General features: G+C 36.8%; 3 protein-coding genes across 3 annotated transcripts; 1 reads left to right on the top strand and 2 right to left on the bottom strand.

The window, feature by feature from the left end:
• The first annotated feature begins 5793 nt into the window (after positions 1-5793).
• LOC119996539 (myb family transcription factor EFM) lies at positions 5794-8077 on the top strand. Its single transcript, XM_038843213.1, has 4 exons — positions 5794-6186; positions 6338-6997; positions 7104-7180; positions 7317-8077. The coding sequence occupies exons 1-4, from the start codon at positions 5982-5984 to the stop codon at positions 7818-7820; spliced, it is 1446 nt and encodes a 481-aa protein (XP_038699141.1). The 5' UTR covers positions 5794-5981; the 3' UTR covers positions 7821-8077.
• Positions 8078-11467: 3390 nt separating this feature from the next.
• On the bottom strand, positions 11468-13284 carry LOC119997852. The gene has a single exon (XM_038845054.1). The coding sequence runs from the start codon at positions 12862-12864 to the stop codon at positions 11725-11727; it is 1140 nt and encodes a 379-aa protein (XP_038700982.1). The 5' UTR covers positions 12865-13284; the 3' UTR covers positions 11468-11724.
• Positions 13285-14303: 1019 nt separating this feature from the next.
• Positions 14304-16088, bottom strand: LOC119997635 (GDP-fucose transporter 1-like). Its single transcript, XM_038844777.1, has one exon. The coding sequence runs from the start codon at positions 15538-15540 to the stop codon at positions 14491-14493; it is 1050 nt and encodes a 349-aa protein (XP_038700705.1). The 5' UTR covers positions 15541-16088; the 3' UTR covers positions 14304-14490.
• Positions 16089-19012: the final 2924 nt, after the last annotated feature.

Genomic DNA, 19012 nt, shown 5'->3' with positions numbered 1-19012 from the left:
CTAAGTTGGAGAGATGGAAAGAATTTTGGTCAAAAAAAATCAAAACCATTGGATTTACTTTATAAAATCCAATAGTCTAGAATCTGCACATGACTATAGTCCGGTACTTTATGTACCGGACGGCGGCCTCTCAATCTCAATTTCAGGATGCAAGATTTTCTTTATTTTAGGTTTGAACTTGGGATGGTTCTGTTATATATTTGAAATTGGAGAGTCTCATTTTTTATAGTTGCTTTGTTTACAATTGTGATTCTCTTAGTAATATAAAATAATATATATAATTCAATTAGAATGATTCTAGTGTTGCAAAATTAAGTTTATACTAGACTATATATTAATAAAAGACATAAATAGTTGGGAAAAAAATTTCGGGACGCTAATGATCCTGAACCCCTTGCACCCATCTCAAATCTTAGCTACATTCCTGCTTGTAAATTCTTGACCCATCTCAAATCTTAGCTACGTTCCTGCTTGTAAATTCTTGATCAATGTTGATTAAGATGGATGGCAATTTTTGGTCATGATAAACACCATAAAATTAGAAACACATAATTTAACAATCTTTCTTCGCGCTGTTGAATGCCGGCGTAGATCGATGCTGCAAAGTTACCCGTTGGATTCCATACTTTAACTTGGGCCGATCGGATTAAGGCATAACAATAACAGACTTCAATCCATGCCACCAGCTTTCAAATGGCCCTAAACTCAGCAAACAAATTGGCCCACTTGTTGTGGGCATATACTCCATTAGTAATTGAAATCCGTGGCCCAGTGGATCAGAATGGCCCACGAACATGTCATCTCCCGTCGTTTAATATGTTTACTTAGTATAGTAAAAAAAAAAAAAAACACCAGTTCCGAGTCGATTCAGGTTGGATAACGTTAGGCTTTATAAATTATTTACATGTTCAAACCCTAATCCGGATTGAATTTTTGATGTAGTTAATTGATCAAATCCAAATTTATTTAAATCCGTGTTTGTTTGATTTGTCCAATTATTCAAATGTCATGCCCCTTTTTGGGACATAATGTTGGATGACTTGACACACATTTTTTTTTCTTTCTTAAAATGAAATTACAATGAATTGAAACCATCTATTGAACTTTAAAATAAAGTAAAATACAAAATAAATAGAGAACCATGAGTAATTCAGATGGCGCTCATGTGTGTGGTATCTCATAGATGTTTCGAGTTCGAGTCTCCCATCCCCTTCCCTTGTAATCAATAAAAAAAATACAACATAAGTTAATAATGACACAACCTTCAAGTTGAGAGGAAAAGAAAATTATGATAAGTCAATAACATGAAATAATACCAATTTTCTATTGGAACCCACACAGAGTCCCACATGAGAAAAATAGAAAGAAAGTGTGTGATTTATAAGGCCTGTGGGAGGTCCAACTCATTGGCTTAAGCTTTTGAGTTAGATGAGCTTTCCTCCATTACCAAGTAAACCCATATGTGTTAGGCCCATGTAATGTGAGCTCACCCCTGATCCAAATTCTAACGTGTTATCGGAGCCCGATTGGGGGTGTGTGTTTAAGGCCCGAAAAAGTGGTCTGTAAAAAAAAAAAGATTTGAGGTCTCCCACCTTTGAGTACGCAACCATGACGTGTTTCACCACCTCTGAACACATGTCTGAGTTCAATGTATGTGACAAGTGCATGAGCACATCTGAGCATGAGTTTGATGTAAGAAGTGAGATGAGATTTAAGGGACTTGTGTGTGAGGGGAGTGTTAGAACCCACACAAAGTCCTACATTGGAAAAATAGAAAGAAAGTGTGTGGTTTATAAAGTATGGAGGAGGTCTAACTCATTGGTTTAAGCTTTTGAGTTAGATGTACTTTCCTCCATTGTCAAGTAAACCCACATGTTTTAGGCCCATGTAACATGCGCTCACCCTTGATCCAAATTCTAAAATTTCCAAACCAACTTGCCACGTACAAACATCATATGCCAACGATCAATTTTTATATGGTTTGAATAATGAGAAGATACATTAGCTGTATATTCAAAATTTGGGTCTGGGTTTAAATCTAATAAGATTTTTTTGTTTGGACCCTAACTCGATTTTAAACTAAACAAAATTTATGTGTTTGGGCTCGAATTTCAGACATATAACTAATATCAAATTTTAATTTAATCTGAATCAGATAAATTCAAACATTTTAACCTCACGAAATTTGCTACCCCTAAGTGTAGTTATAAATTTTGTGATTAATCGCCGAACTCAGGGTGTCCATTAATTTCTGACCAACCTATATTTTATAGTAATAATAATAATAAAGAATCTCGAGAGAGAGTTTAAATCATGATTTTTGTTAAGGAGATGATGACACATTCGATTGCAAAGTGACTTATATTTTACGTGTGGAATTCGCTTAATTTGTTTGGTAATTGATGATGTTCCCCCTTTGCGTTGAAGAAACTGATCATAACAATAATATATATATATAGGTCAAACAAGCTAGGTATATGAATATCATATATATAATCCATCCATAAAAAACTTATTCAGAGGAAATTCCAATCTTCAATAACACCCTAGCCCGGAGCTTTTGTTTATACATGGTCTTTCTACGATCGAAGAGGCCGACCAAAGTGATTCTAATTCCATTCTAGCTCCACTGCCAATGCCTTTTTAATGCAACATCTTCGATCTATATATTCTTCTATAAGTAAGGTCAAACTTCTGAAAAATATTTTAATTTTTTTTGATAAAAAGATTTACAATTCGACTTTTTTTTAAAGAAGGGCGAAACTTTATGTGATCAATTACTAGCTTCAAAAGAAGAATTCAGTTGTTTTTCATTTGATGTTTTGTCTTCATCCACCATTCATCCAAAGGTCACTAATGTAGAAAAGCAGAGACTTTTTGTAATTAAGATAAGCATGCACGATGAGTATCCAAAATAATCGGAATCCAAACAGCTAGCAAAGCAATCAATGAATAAAAATTAGACGAACGAATATATATCCCTAAATGAATTGAATGCCTCAAATCAGCTCCTCATCGAGAAAGTAAAATCCAGTTGATGATTCTCAATCAGGAGAAGCAATCCGATCCGCTGACACCGGTATTATATATACGGTACCCATCATCGCAAAGCTCAATTAGTAATGAAGAATATTTCAAATAATTCAACATGCATAAAGTTGTTTCTATCTATAATTGTTTGAAGGGCCTGAATCGAATATATATATACATATTTAATGTATAATTAACTGGGTTCAGAAGACGAGAATCTTGTGTTTTCTTATCCTTGGTAGAAACCTATGCTGATTGATATATTCTAATTAAGCATCTAACTTTTCCCAAAGCATGGAATATATACACACACATATATAGTTGTTGAATGATGTGGTACGTAATTGTTTTACGAACAACTATAGCATGCATGTGGCTTATCTTATGAATATATATATATACAAACACAAACCATATATATGAAAATTAATTATGCCCAGTGTTAGTGTATGGGGACTTTTTGGAAAACTGAATGATGGTGGGCTTTTATATATGTTATGTGTCAAGGATATATGTGTTGTTTGTCAAAATTCAAACGTATAGGTAGGAGTAGTATAGTTGGGTTGTATGCTGCTATGCATATTATACATACATAAACTCAAATGTCTCAAGTAATAATTAGGACCCTCTCCGTCTCCTTAACTACCTTAATACAGTTGCTTCTTTTGCTTTTGCATTTATGTATATAGACAGATTATGCATAGTCGATTTCTAACAATTAAATAATAATAAAACTATGAGCAAACTTTAATAAAAGAATAAAAAGAGAGATAAAACACAAGAGGAGAATATTCGGTCCTCGATTTTAACACCAGACAAGAGGGATATTCAGAAGGGAGATATGGAAGAATATTACAACACGTGTCACGAGTACACTATCCCGTTGTTCATAATATCTCTTCGTGTACGTACCCAAACTCAAACCCTAAAAGGAAGAAAAAGAAAAGAAAAGAAAAGAAAAACGAAAAGAAATGGTGAGAATCTGCAGAAAAGGCATGTGTTGGGAGTATTGTACGAGAAGACTGATTTTAGAAAGCCACCAACCCATCATTATTTTATCTCTCTCAAGGGAATTCGATGCACTTCAAGACTCTCTCTTCTCTGACCTTTAATTACTTTATCTTTCATGAAAAATAAAGAAAAGTACGTCTCCTACGCTCGGTTAAGCCCATAGGCCAAAGATAGATGTATCTTTGGCTTCAAACAGGTCGGATTATTATAAACAATATTAGACGTTGCAGGTTCAAAAAAGAGGCACCCTAAAACCTAGCCAAAAATTGGTATATTTGAATCATGAGTCCTTATATGTGTATATATATAAACATAAATGTATGCTAGCTATATCGTGAGATAGGCCAAGGATATTGAGTTAAAAAATAGATAGATAGTGCGAATCTTGCTAACTTGGTGGCCACTTCATTAAAGGAGCGCTCGCGCAGAAGAAGAAGAAGATTCCATGCTCCTTTATTAAAGCTTTAAGCTTTGTGTATTTGTGCTTTGTCATTAATTTAGGGTCGTAGAATTGGCACACAGATATTCCTTCCTTACACCCCTTAATTATTATATTCTTTATGAATGAATGTTTTGGTTGCAGATTAAATATTCTCTTATCTACTTTTCCCTCTCTGAATGCACTCAAATTCACAACCATTATGCTACTTTTGAAACCAAAAAGAAACTTGCATGCTCTGGATTCATTCATACTAAGCACTAAACCATTCATTTTGAATATGTGCCTCTCTGCCTCTGAAAGATACCCATTATGTGTATATATTAGAAAAATTGCATGGTATATGCTCCTTCCCTATGTCTTTTTGACATCTATTATTAATCTATCATGGAAGAATCGAAACATTGGTGAGGATGCTCATCTACTTTTTCCTTCAATAAATTGTAGAATTATGCCGTTATTTTTTCTTAAGAGAGAAGCAAATGGAACTTAAGTTACAATCAATTTATACAAGTTATAATTAATGAGCAGGTCACCATTAGGCCAAATATGGTTGCTTACCTCATTAATCATTACCATTGGTGATTAAGTTATAGTTTACAAAATCTTTCCATAAAAAAAAACAATGTTCATATATACTAGTGTTAGTTCGATGGATGGAATTATCGAACCTAGTTTTAGTTTATTATAGTATGTAGAAAACCTATAATGTAAATAAATTGAAAGCAAGAGTGAGAAGCTACTTTTTATCATAAGAGAAGAGTTAGGTTTGAAAGCTATACGTATACTAGTGTTAATTGATGAGGGTTACGTTTTAAAAGTTGGTATACCCAAGAGGAGAATCATAGCTTCATTGGCTCAATTAAATCTAAAGTTGAAAGGGGGAAAAAATTTTAAAAAAGGAGAAAAAGTGGATACGAAACAGTAATAAGAAGAAGAATCTATCTTTTGCATATGTGTATTAGTGATTTTTTGAATTTGGTATAAAAAAGACTAAAAGAGATGGAGAGTAGAATTAGACAGAGAAAACAGGGCCTAAGGCACATGATCCTTTTGGCAGAGTCTTGATTCCCTTGTCGAAAAGAACAACGAAGTCTCTAATTTATAGCTTTTTGGTGTGTATGTCTGCATGCCTCCTAGCTTCAATTCTTCTTTTTGTAGGAAGTTACCATATCCACTCTTTATTTGCACCTATTCTCTGCTTTTCTCTTTTCCCCCCACCCTGGCCTCTTTATTCTTCTCTTCAACTCAACCCTTAAAAAAGAAGACGATCCTCCCTCGAATCCTCCTTGTGTTCACAAACAACATCTTCTCTCTCTCTCTCTAAAAAGCAAACAAAGCCACAAAACCTCTTTTTGTTATTGTTTGTTTTCTTCCTAGCTAGCGATATGTGCATCAACGTTAACGTTGCCGAAAACAAGAGGAAGCTTTAATTTGCTAGGTTTTGTTGAATTGTTTGTAGAGATATTTTCTTTACTTTTGTACCTGGAAGCAAAATAAAATGGCATCACCATCTGAACTGAGCCTTGAATGCAAACCACATCTCAACACCTATTCTATGCTCTTAAAATCATTTGGAGATCATCACCAAGCTGCCGATAAAACCCAAAGGCTGGAAGAGGTCCTTGCTTGTCTCGAGGAAGAACGACTCAAGATCGAAGTTTTCAAGCGTGAGCTTCCCCTTTGCATGCAACTTCTCACCAATGGTACTCACTTGCTTACTATACTTAATACATAGATATTACTCTTGATTATATGTCATTTCATCAAAATAAATAAATATATATATATATAGTACAAGTAGAAGAATCACACATTAATCTCCCTCTGCCTTTAATTTGTATCTCTTACATGCAGCTGTGGAGGCTTCAAGGCAGCAGCTACAAGCGTCTAGATCAGCAAATCAAGGGCCAAGACCAGTTCTTGAAGAATTCATACCCCTCAAGAACTCTGCCCCTCATGAAGCCTCAGATAAGTGTTCAAACACTTGTTGTGATAAGGCCAACTGGATGACAAGTGCTCAATTGTGGAGCCAGCCTGCGGCAGCTGATCATAATCATGCAACTAAACCAGAATCCACAATAACCTCTTCCACTCCTACTTCTTGTAAAGAAAATGACGCTAGTATTGGCTTCAATGTCCTAAGTCCAAATCTAGCCTTGGACACCAAAACCAGAAATGGAGGAGGAGGAGCTTTTCTTCCATTCTCCAAAGAACAACAAAGGAACGCAACATTGCGGTCTCTCAGTGATTTGGCTCTTGCTTCTGCTGACAAGGAGACTGATCATCAGGTAAAGGCCAACAAGATATGCACTACTAGTACTGAAAATGAAAACAATATTAATAATGGAATCAGAGAAAGCTCTTCTGCTGCTAAGTTTGCCAACAATGAACAAGGAAAAGAATCCTCTATTACTACTACTACTCAAACCACTCATAGAAAAGCTAGAAGGTGCTGGTCACCGGACTTGCACCGTCGATTCGTCAATGCACTCCAGATGCTCGGTGGCTCTCAAGGTACGTAATTAAAATAAAACACATATCATTGTCATAATCAGCTATATATCCTCATCATCATTAGTATAATTAATAATTTCTTTTATTTAAAAAAAAAAAAAAGCAGTGGCTACACCAAAACAAATCAGGGAATTGATGAAGGTTGACGGTTTGACCAATGATGAAGTTAAAAGCCATCTGCAGGTACTACTTACTACTTATTTACTGTCTGTCTGTGTCTGACAATTGGACAAAAATGCAACAGCTTAAGAGTTAAGACTAGTCAGTAGTCACACCGACGATACTGATTCTGATCTTCTTTTTTCCTTTTTTGACACAGAAATATAGGCTCCACACTCGACGACCCAGTCCAAGCCCACAGGCAGCAGGGGCCCCAGCACCTCAGCTTGTGGTCCTAGGTGGCATCTGGGTCCCACCTGAGTATGCCACAGCAGCAGCACACAGTGGGGCCCCCTCACTCTACGGCGCAAGCCCTGCTTCCCATCCGCCGCCACACTTCTGTGCCCCTGTACCACCCGTGCCGCAAGATTTCTACACAGCCGCAACACCGACAACGGCGCCCCACCTCCTCCACCACCACCAGCAGCATCAGCATCAGCTCTACATGTACAAGGCCACCTCACAGACCACCCAAAGCTCTCCAGAATCTGATGCGAGGGGCGCAGGAGAGCGGTCTGAGAGCATTGAGGATGGCAAGTCGGAGAGCAGTAGTTGGAAGGGTGAGAGCGGTGAAAATGGTGGTGGAGAAAGAAGAGGCTTGGCTGCGCTCAGGGTAGATGGCGGTGGAGATAGCAATGCAAGTGAAATCACTCTCAAGTTCTAACTATCACACTTAATTTTATTGTTAGGTTAGGGTTTAGGGACCGTCTACTGCATGTCTACCAATTCTTCTTTTGTTTAATTCTATTATTATTATTTTCATGTGAAAATTTAAAATAGAGTTTTTTTTAAATGAAAAAAGTCGGTGTTTGTTTTATTTACTTTTCTCTCTTTTTCTTATACAAATCATATATAACATATAGACGTAAAAGAGGGTATTGACGTTTCTATTGTATCATGTGTCCCATTTCGAGACTCTAATTCTTTACATATGACTTTTTAGACTTAAGACTTGAATTATAACTATAAAAATCGTTTATAAGTATTTTTATACAAAACAAATATCATGTTCTTTTAGCAAATATTATCTTAAAATAATATATTGTAATTATTCCACAATAACTACAGTATAAAAATTAACAAAAAACTATTTTAATTTGAATATATATATATATATTCTTTCGTTTCGTGAAGTTTCACAATTAAGCAAAACTATATTGAATCAATATTCTAGACACAAATAACAATTATTTTAAATTGAACTGGTTTTAGTTTCAAGAATTTTTATATTTATGCAGATTTTCCATTACTTTGAATATTAAACGTTTGTAAGTTAATATACAATAAATAAAATAAATATTAAATTCAAGTGGAATGGAAATACTAGTTGAGTTTTTCAACTGGGTAACGAAATTTATAGTATTTATGACAAGCCAATTATATAATATCACAAGAACTCAAAACATATGGGTATTTACTCTCTTTTTTTTAAAGGCTCATATGCCACACACATGTTAAGTCATGCTCGAGAGACATAAAGGCCACCACAGCGGATTGAAACTAACCCTTGATAAGAATGGAACCCTTGACCTCAAGGTTCTGGGCAGACAACCTAACCAACCAGGCTACCTCCATTCTCATTGGTATTTACTCTAGGTTGTACGTAACTTGTAACATCTAAAAAAATATATTCAACCTTTTCTACTATTTTTAATTCAATAATTTCTTATTGATTCTTTGTTACTATTTTTTTTTTCTTTGCAGATTTGCTTAACTTGAGACATAAGACATATTATTCAGCAGGTGATTTTAAATTATTATTTGAAATTTGAGTGTTTTAGGTTTATTTATTTAAATTTTTATTTTTGAATATCAAATAAGATGAGTTTGTTGTTTCTATTACGTTTCAGTACTTTCAGGTTGATTATTAGTGTATACTATTTTCATTGAATCCATTAAGTTTTTTTTTTTATTTATTTATTATTTTAGGTTGATTATTAGTGTATACGGTTCAAATTAAGCGTGATACTCATTGGACGTTGGGAAACAAATTTTACATTTATTGGTAATGTTTATCACTAAGAAAACTATTGCAGAAAAGTGAAAGATGAAATATTGCTGATTTGAATTTGTAAATGATGAAAGAGTGGAGACATCCACGAACCAAGCGAGGCACCGAAAGCGTCTGCCTTACTTCTTACAAAACTTGTGCCTTTTTTTTTTACCTTCTACATCTAAAGCAGAAAGGGTTGCGATTGTCGAGTATTTGTTCTTCAGGAGCATTAGTACCTGACCCAAATGGCCACCTTAATTTGGATAATGAATTTAAAAATTTGTTGTCAGAAATTTAGCATAATATGCGCTCTCGAACTTCTCTAATATATATAAAAAATGTATCTGACAAGTCTTCAATATACCAAAATTATGTTCATAGGCTCCTGCAAGCAAGTCCTAATGCATCTGTAGAGGAAATAAAGATTAAATCGCCTCCAATTTCATTGATGGAGAGGAGGGAAAAGAAAAAAAAAAAAAAAAAAGTGCCCGTAGGCAGAATACATGGGCTGCTACTCAAAAACAAACTGTATCAAGTATCAAACTTTGAATAATATAGAGAAGTACTAACAATTGCCTATCAAAAAGAAAGTAGGGAAAATTAAATATTAGTTTCTCATTGAAGAGTTTTGTTTTAAGAATGACACTCTTCAAAAGTCTTATTCCATAAAATCTATGTAGTTTGAACTAATATTTCAAAAAGGACAAAAAGTTAAAATACATGGTTTTATTATCTAAAATACCCTCATTTTCGTCCTCAAATATGACATATGCCTCTTGCACATGATTCATCTATAACCACTGTTGGAAGCTCCGTCTCCGCCCTTCATGGCTAATTCGACAGTTCTATGACATTTTTTAGTGATTTTTCATCTCGATTTTTGTTGTATTCAAACTAAATCTACTCATACTCACCATGAGACTTATAGATCTTGTTGTTTTCCTTCAATCTGTCAACACATCATTATTTTTAACAGTTTCTGTGGTGATTTTCGTGATTTTTTTTAAAATTCTTATTTAGGATCTGCAGGTGATTTGTTATATGTTTCGATTAATTTGATATCTATAATAATGTTATATGTCTTCCTAAATGTTATGTCTTGTTAAAATGTTATATGTCTTTAATGAAATGTTATTTGTTTGAAGTTCCGAAACATATAACATATCTAGGGATGGCAACGGGGCGGGGGCGGGGGCGGGTACGCCAACCCCATCCCCATCCCCACCCCTTGAGATTCGGGGATCCCCGTCCCCGACCCCGACGCGGATGGGGATAAACTTTAAAATGAAATTATACTAATATATACATCGTAGTATAAAGTATTTAACTATGTATACTATATAATGTATAGGGTTTACTTAGAGTTATGACTACATAGGGTTTAGAATTTAGGGTTTACGTATATGATTATAATGATCCCAATTACAAAAAAAAATATTTTGCTTTTGTTATTTACTTAGGATTTAGGGTTTAGGAAATAAGGTTTAGGGTTTAGGAAGTAGGATTTACGGTTTAGGAAGTAGGGTTTAGGGTTTATATGATTATAAATTTATAATGATCAAATGTTTTAATAAAAAATATATTTGAGTTAATGAATTGAAATGAAGTATTGAGTATGTAATTATATATAAGATGGACTAGGAGAGTAGGAGAGTAGGAGAGCATATCATATATTTCATTATGAAAAATATGAGAAGATAAGTATACTAAATACAAATTAATATTCCTATATAGTATATATATGTACAATATATTATATAATATATATGATATATCTATATAAATATATATTCATTTATTAAAGTATTAAGATTTAGGGTTTAAAGACCCTAAACCCTAAATATATTATATAATATATATGATATATCTATATTAATAGATATTTATTTATTAAAGTATTAAGGTCTAGGGTTTAAAGACCCTAAACCCTAAACCCTAAACATATTACATAATATATAAATATTTATTTATTTATTAAAGTATTAAGTTCGGGTCGGGGTCGGGGTCGGGGTCGGGTATGGCATTACCATACCTATCCGTCCCCACAACACTGCATTCGGGTGACACCCGAACCCTTACCCGTACCCAAACCCGAAATTTCAGATCGGGTCCCCGCGGGTACCCTGACCCGCAGGGCAGATTGCCATCCCTAAACAGTGTATTCACATTGGGGTGGGGTTCATACTTCATACTCAATCAAGTTGATGAATTTGGGGACCATATGAACAAGCCCAGAAATGGCAGACTGAAATTACTGAAGATGAACATCGCTCACGGAAGTTTGGCAATAAGTTGTTGAGAACAAAAGTAGAAAAAAATTCGTACTTTAAAATATATAATAATTGCAGAATTTAGGTGAGGTGGGTCTGGTCCAATAGCAGATGACCTTTAGGTGAAGATGTTAATCTATGACATAGAGTACAAGAAGCAGAGCTGTAAACGAATAGTGTTGGGCGGCTTGTTAGAATTGGATTGTTGGGCTTTCAATTTCAAGAACATAAAAAGTTTTCAACTCTGAACCACTTTTTAGCATTGGGCCTTGAATGAAAGCATATGTATCAGTATACATGATATGTCATGGCAACACGACGCCAGAAGACAAGGCAATACCAGCCATGTTTAGACCCTTCATTTTGCAATCAGGGAGGAGGACCCAACTCCATTTACTAGTCCTTTTATCATAACTCACCCATATTATCCCCCATGAACCCTCATTATTGGACATTAAAGCCCCCCTTACCATCCCATCCTTGCCCTCTAAGCACCCAATCATCACCCCAAATGGCCTCTTCATTTCCTCCATAACTTCACCTGAAATCTCTGAAATATACTCCCATCGCCTACCGCTTAAGCTCAGTCCCCATAGTTGTATGCTACTCAACATCCTCACGCTTCCTGCAGGATTTGATTTTATGACCATCATGTGCCCATCACCGTACACATGTAACAATCCATGCCCCACATTTCCTTCTCCATCATATCTGGGCCTTACAATTACTGGGTCAGGGTCACTGCCCCTCCCCCTTGATCCTACCGCAATAACGACATCATGATTAGGCCTATTAATCAGGTTTAGGAATACGTAATCTTGAGGCAGCAAATTGGGTTCGCTGTCCTGTGCCTGTGCAACCACAGATTTCCATGTGTTGGTTTCGGAGTCATACTCAAATAAAACGGGCCGGTTATCCATCAGCTCAGCGAACAAGAAACGAAAGTGTTGTGGGCCAGATACCAGTTTCATTGCGGATCTTCTCCATGAAGAGGTGCCTCGAGGGCCCAATGGGCTTGGCGGGATCCTCATAACAGTCTTGCTAACCAAATTAACGGCGATTACTTCCTGGCTAGTGTTGGAGGCGAACAGAAAAACGTTGCGGCACGCCGTCAGAAGGTAAAGATCTTCGCCGGTGAACATCACTGGTTTCAACAAATCGGTCACAGGAATTCTGAACCAGCGATCAGACTGGTCCGTGAAACCGTGAACACAGGCATCAGAGCGTCGCCTCTTCTTGCAGAGAAAGAGCCAGGGGGTCGACGTTGATCGGATATTGCACTCGCGCACGAAACTTTCGTCGGAGATAACACAGGCAATGAACTTGTTGAGCAGTTTCAAACGAGCAATCTCCGGGAAAGTTAGATGGAGAAGTATGTTTTGAATGAGTTCGGAAGGAAGGAGGCAGAACCCCACGGAATTGGACAAATGCCGGCGATCTTCCATACCGCCTTAGCTTTTAAATTATTTTAGTTTTGCTTGTAAATTATAGGGAATCCTACACTCTCTCAGTTTGGAGGCTTATTTATATATAGTCTGGCTTTCGATGGGTAATATTATACTACAATAATTGATTTGTCAAATATATATAATGTAATGACAAGAACAACATGATAGATGACAAGGCATACCATGCGGAGGGGGAGGGCCAATCGTCGTCACGGTCGGTGGGTAGACAATAAAAAAAAATGAGAAGGTTCTACTAAGCTATCATGTTTGTGGCCTTATTTAGCATCCTTTAGTGGACGCTCACACTCACTGGATTAGTTAAAAGAGGAACAACAGGGCATGACCCAGACACTCCCCATTTTTTTCCCTTCCTTTTTTATTTTCAATTATGATTGCATTAAATATTTTAAGAGGAAAAAGTCAACTCCATCAGTAAGTATCACAGAGACCACCCTTCAATTACGACCCTCTTCTTGTGTTCTCCCTTACTCATAATCCCACCACTCCCCTTCCCCTACACCAGCGAGACTACAAGAACAAGAATTTGCATCAAGACAGAGCTTCTCTTCTATAATTCTATCAATATATCATAATCCAAGGATTCACCTCTCCTTCTTTGTTGCTGACTGCCCTAATGTACCTCCTAATCCAACGATCATCTCCTTTAAAACTGCAACCCAATCGCAAGGAATCCAACAAATAAAGTACCATCTTGATTATACACTTCTGATACAATCTATTAACACAAATTGGTATGACAAGATATGTTACACTTCATAAAATCACAGATACTTATACATGCTTGCCTTTGCATTTTCATCTAAATTATCAACCACAAACCATAAAGATGTTAGGCGCCAGCAAACAAAACATATGGTATCACCATTCACAACCAAAGGCCTTCTAAGTTCACCAACAAGGATCCTAACAAACCTCAAGCCATGTTAAATGTGGACAGAATTTGTCCACCTCCAATTAAGAACTCATCTACACTCAAAAACTATGACATGCAGCGGGCGCATAAGATCATAGTTTGCTTTTGCTCTATATGGTCCATGAGCAAAATAGTGAAATTTCATGTTCTGATAACAGAAAACAAGGAAAATTCTTATTGAATTCTGTAGCACTGATACAACAACTTGGCTTACCCACCACCTGGGGGAGCAAAGTAAACCCTGCTCCTATCAAACGCTAGGACAGTTGCCTTCTAAGGCCATACTCTTTAGGAGAAATAGAAGGCCTTCGCGGTAAACCGCAGAGACGCTAAAATCAATTCAGAGATCTTTTATTTGCCTTGTCCTAACCCCATCTTAATATCACCAACATCTCAAACTTATTTCCTGAAGAAGACTAAGAGAGATATTGGTACGTTATTCAGATCAAAGCTGATTGCGCAAAACAAACTTTCAACCATATAAAAAGCTAAAGTACACCAATTTGGAAAGATATAAACAAGAGTGCATTAAGAACTCAAATTCTAAGGGTAGTATATGTGAAGATCTCATACAGGAAAAAGCAATAATTTTGTTTGATAACTAAGTGAAAATGTGGCTGAAACATCCTAATCAGCCCCATCAAGTCATCACTGTGGCTAAATAAATAGGAAATACAATATAAATTTGCTCATATAGAAGCAAGTTTACCAGTTGTGCCTTTCTCTTGATCCTCTTCCAAATCATCAGCCTCAAATTCACTGTCAGTCTCCTTATGTGCAGTGGACTCCCGTTGTGGAGGAGCATTTCCTCCTCTAGTAACTGATTGCTGGTAAAGAACACCTCCTGCAAGCGTGAAGAGAAGGCAGACCAAACCAAATGGTGTTGCATGCTTATCCCAAATCATAACATTGATCACAACAGTAAGGAACTTATTAACCACACCAGTCACAGTAAATGCAGTCGCAGAGACCGCCTTCCTGGCTCCAAAGCCAAAGAAACTGATAAGCAAACCAAACACACAGGACAAAGACACAGCTAAGAAAGCACTCATTTGAAACCAATTCCCAGAATTAGACCCCAAAGCAGCAAACACTTCAGAATACTCTCCCGTTAGCAACCAAAACAAAGGTGCAATCATCAAAGACAACAAATTGTTGTAGAACACAAGACCCCATGTGTTCAAACTAACATTTGTCACGATATGTTTGATATAGACCATCTCTGCTGTAATCGTTATCAAATAAGCAAATGCCCATGAATAGGCTGTCAAAGTAAAAGCTGAATCAGTAGCAACATACCCAACAGCACCACCCAGAATGATCACTAAGGACGCAAAGGTGAGCTTTGACGGCAGGGGTTGTTTCCTGAACACGGCATCGGCTATTGCCACTAAAAGGGGTGTCAAGGATCTGAACACTATAAAGGTATCCACATTCGCGTGGCGCAAGAGATTGGTATTAGTGAAAATCGCGAGATAGAACACGATTGCAGCAGGTAGAAACTTCTTAGCGGTCTCCAATGTGAAGGGATCGTGATGCAAAAACCCTAATTTTCCCAAAACCCAGACACCCAATGCAGAGGTTAGGTACTGTAAGGCAGTTAAGAGACCAGGGTAGTTGAATTTGGTAATGGCGTACTTGTTGATCACAGCAAGCAAGCTCGAACAGAGTGCATATCCCACCACGAGACTGCTCGTGGCATAGTGCTGCTTGGTAGAATCAAATCGAACAGAAGACATGTCAGCTTTCCAATTCCTTTTACAGTGATCACTTGTGCAATTGACTAGATCTGCCTAACAAGTTAAAGAGACATTCTCGAACGGATTTGAGATGTAAGAAGAAAATGAAGAAGTAAAGAAGCTCAAATCATCCGATCTGCTGCTTCAAATTAATGCAGAATAATATCGAATTAGAGATGGAAGACTAAGTGAGAGAAGAAAACATAGGAGGAATCAAAGTGAAGAAGGATTAGAAGCAATCAAGAAACCTAGAAAAGAAATGGAATTAGAGTTCACCGACACGAAGAGGAAAGCAGATCTTGAAAGGGGAAAAGAGCGAGATTTAAGCATGAAAAGAGAGGCTTTTGCGCATTCAGAATCAAAGTAAACGTAAATAGTGTGAGATGGAGCAAACGAGAGGGAAGGGAACGCAGTGAAGAGTCGAAAACACGGGGATCTTCGTTTGCAGAAGATGGCGTTGGCCAATGACAGTCAACGAGACAATTTATTGGCAAAAACGGGGATCTTCGTTTGCAGAAGATGGCACGTTCTTTTCTTTGATATTTACGATTTCGTCCAAAATGGAGTATTTACTGTACTATTATTTCATTTTTTTTTATAAGTATTCTCTCATCATTACGAAAGCCAAATCTTCATCTTACAACTTTTTTTGATTTACTGGCAATGAGATTGTCCAGAAATACGAGAGTATTTGGAAAAAAGTTTTATTCTTTTTTCTCAATCTAATAATATGGAGAACACAACATATTATGTAATCTACTGCTCCATAGTTTAACATATTTACTAGACTCATTAAAATAGCTCTTCAAAAGATATGAAACTGCCTATTGGGCCTGCTATTCGTGAATGAAATAATGGGTTCAAGTTTCCCATCTCCCAAACCTTCTTAAAAAAAATTAATAGAGATACACACCACTTCCACTAGCCAATAACAATTGGATTAACTACGTAGTACATTTAACAAAGCAGCAATTGCCTCCCCAGGAATTAATGCTTTTGGAGCTACAAGTTTCTGTTTTATATGAAAGAACAAGATCCAAGATGCCCAACAAGCTAGGCCCATTGCTTATAAAACTCTTAAGTCACTCCTCACTCTTCAGTGACCCTCGGCGCACGCCATTGACATTGACCCAATTTTGGGCCGAAGCCCAGCCCATATTTTTTAAGAAATAACTAGGCCCTCAACAGCCCTACAAAACCTATGCATCATTTGTCTTGTCTTGCGACCCCCGTGCTGCCGTCTCACATGCGTAGCGGAGGCAACTTTCCTTTGTTTGAATTAATTTCCCACCACTCACTCTCGAGGATTCAGTGATTCACCTTTACTGTACGAACACGACCAGAAATCATGCATAGCTCTTCTAAAGAACTGCAGATCAATGGCTCATCTCAAACAAATCCATGCCCAGATGTTCAGGGTTGGGATCCATCAGAGCCCGCTCGAACGCTGTCAAAAAGCTCATGGCGTTTTGCCCCGACCCCTTTCATGGAAGCCTGCGCTCTGCAAAGACAGTGTTCAATTGCATATAAGACCTGACGTAGAACGATCCACGGAAGAGTTCCTTGAGAAGTTGGAACATGTTCGAAGGAATCCAAATTGAAATCGGAATTGAAGTTGTTGTTTTTGAAAATTAAAGTTTCAATTTCCAATTTTGACCGTCCATAACTTTTGATTACCTTGTGTGTTTCCTTATTATAATATATTTCCGAGGATTGATTTTGAAAACCTATAGTTTAGAATTGGAAGGAGATTTAAAAAAGCATCGTTTTATAGTCCAACGGAGTTAATTAAGTTTCTTGCACGTTTTATGTTCCCAATTTTCCAATTCTAGTTTAATTAGGAGTCCAATTAAGGTTTGATTGTTTTTCAGTGTATAAATAGTCTCATAAACGTTTGTAATTGATACATTCAGTTTTATTAATAAAATTCCTTGAAGTTTTCTCAATTGTTCTTGGTGGATTCCAAGTTTTTGATTTCGAATTCAAGTGTTCTAACTTCCGCACTGCGTCACCGAGTTTGCTTATATACATATATTTAACTTTTATGTTTAAATACATTTATATGTTTAGCCTACAACAAAATGTTTAATAACTCTGTGCGTAATTTGTCAACAATATGCTACAAAACATGATTGTTATCAATAAAAATTCAACCAAACACCTACCCAGCATTCATATAGCATATCTGTTACTAAAATTATCCAGTATTTCTGTTACCACCATTATTGGTGGGTCTTGTAAGTTGGAATACGTGGAGTAGCTTTGATATGCTATAACCAGGTTGGTTGCTTTGCGCATCTGTATCTGTCAAGAATGACATGTCATGCCCAGGTCCCAGCTGCTCTGTTAGTGCTGGGCCTGCTGTGCTGGCTACTTGAGAATTTTTTATTTGGGGTTTATAATATCTGATTATCTTTAGGATTATATTCTTGAAATCAAATGTTTTACTATTGGAAAAATATTAGAAAAATCATGGGAATTAAGGGTCTTCAGCAAAGTGGTATCATTTTCTTTTTTGTTCACTCATTGTGTCAAAAAAAAAAAAACAAGAGTCACTGCCCAATGGCATTGCTTTGCAAAATATTGGGCTACTCTATCCATATGAGGTAAAAAAAAACCTTTAATAAGTCCAACATATTTTCAATTTACAGGAATTGTGGGATAAAATTAATTAGGACAAGTGGCGATCAAATCCAAATGGTGTGAAAGAGGAGCTATGGACCAGAAGGACCAGCCTTGGCCTTATCATTTTTTTTTGAAAAAAGACAATATATTAAGATAAACCATAATCAGTCAGAATACATTCAGCTGCATAAGCAGTCCTTACAGAAGGAGGCACAGATCTCTCCTTAACCACCATAGTGTTTGATAGTCTTCCTAAACTAGCAAGCCTATCTGCTACTTCATTGCCCAATCTATTAATATGACTAAAAGTACAATCCAGAACAGCCACAATCCTTCTAATTTCACTAATTATCAGCCCATGGGGAGCTAGGACTTCGGCAGAGGAATTGAGTGCATCAATGAGCGATAGAGAGTCACCTTCAAGAATGATTTTGTCCAGTCGATAACTCCCAGCCAATTGGATCCCAAATAACAAAGCTTGAGCTTCTGCATCTAGCACATTAATAGCTTTGATCTGTTTATAAGCAGCACAATAGACTTGCCCAACATTGTCCCGGATTTTCGCCCCTACACCAGCAGGGAGCCCCCCATCTACCCAAGAAGCATCAACGTTAATTTTAAACACCCCTTCAGGTGGCGCAAACCAGATTGTATTTGCAGAGAGGGGTGCAATTTCCTCCACAAAAACAGCAATGTAGGACTCTTGCAGGTTTTCAGCACAATACATCACATCTTGTTGCGATAAAACCCGTGAGCTGTGTAGTAAACCATTCCTGGCCATCCAAATATGGTAGGCTACCACAAGGAATTTCCCCATATCATCCACAGAAAGAGAAGGAAAGGTGTG

The sequence above is a fragment of the Tripterygium wilfordii genome, chromosome 4 (assembly GCF_013401445.1).
Source record: "Tripterygium wilfordii isolate XIE 37 chromosome 4, ASM1340144v1, whole genome shotgun sequence".
NCBI classification, from domain to species: Eukaryota; Viridiplantae; Streptophyta; class Magnoliopsida; order Celastrales; family Celastraceae; genus Tripterygium; species Tripterygium wilfordii.
Note: the sequence above shows the minus strand (reverse complement) of the source record. Positions and strands in the feature narration are given on the sequence as shown.

Coding starts and splice junctions, on each gene's coding strand:
- LOC119996539 (XM_038843213.1), top strand. CDS start 5,982: ATGGCATCACCATCTGAACTGAGCCTTGAATGCAAACCACATCTCAAC. Junction 6,187..6,337: donor CATGCAACTTCTCACCAATG/GTACTCACTTGC, acceptor TCTTACATGCAG/CTGTGGAGGCTTCAAGGCAG. Junction 6,998..7,103: donor GATGCTCGGTGGCTCTCAAG/GTACGTAATTAA, acceptor AAAAAAAAGCAG/TGGCTACACCAAAACAAATC.
- LOC119997852 (XM_038845054.1), bottom strand. CDS start 12,864: ATGGAAGATCGCCGGCATTTGTCCAATTCCGTGGGGTTCTGCCTCCTT.
- LOC119997635 (XM_038844777.1), bottom strand. CDS start 15,540: ATGTCTTCTGTTCGATTTGATTCTACCAAGCAGCACTATGCCACGAGC.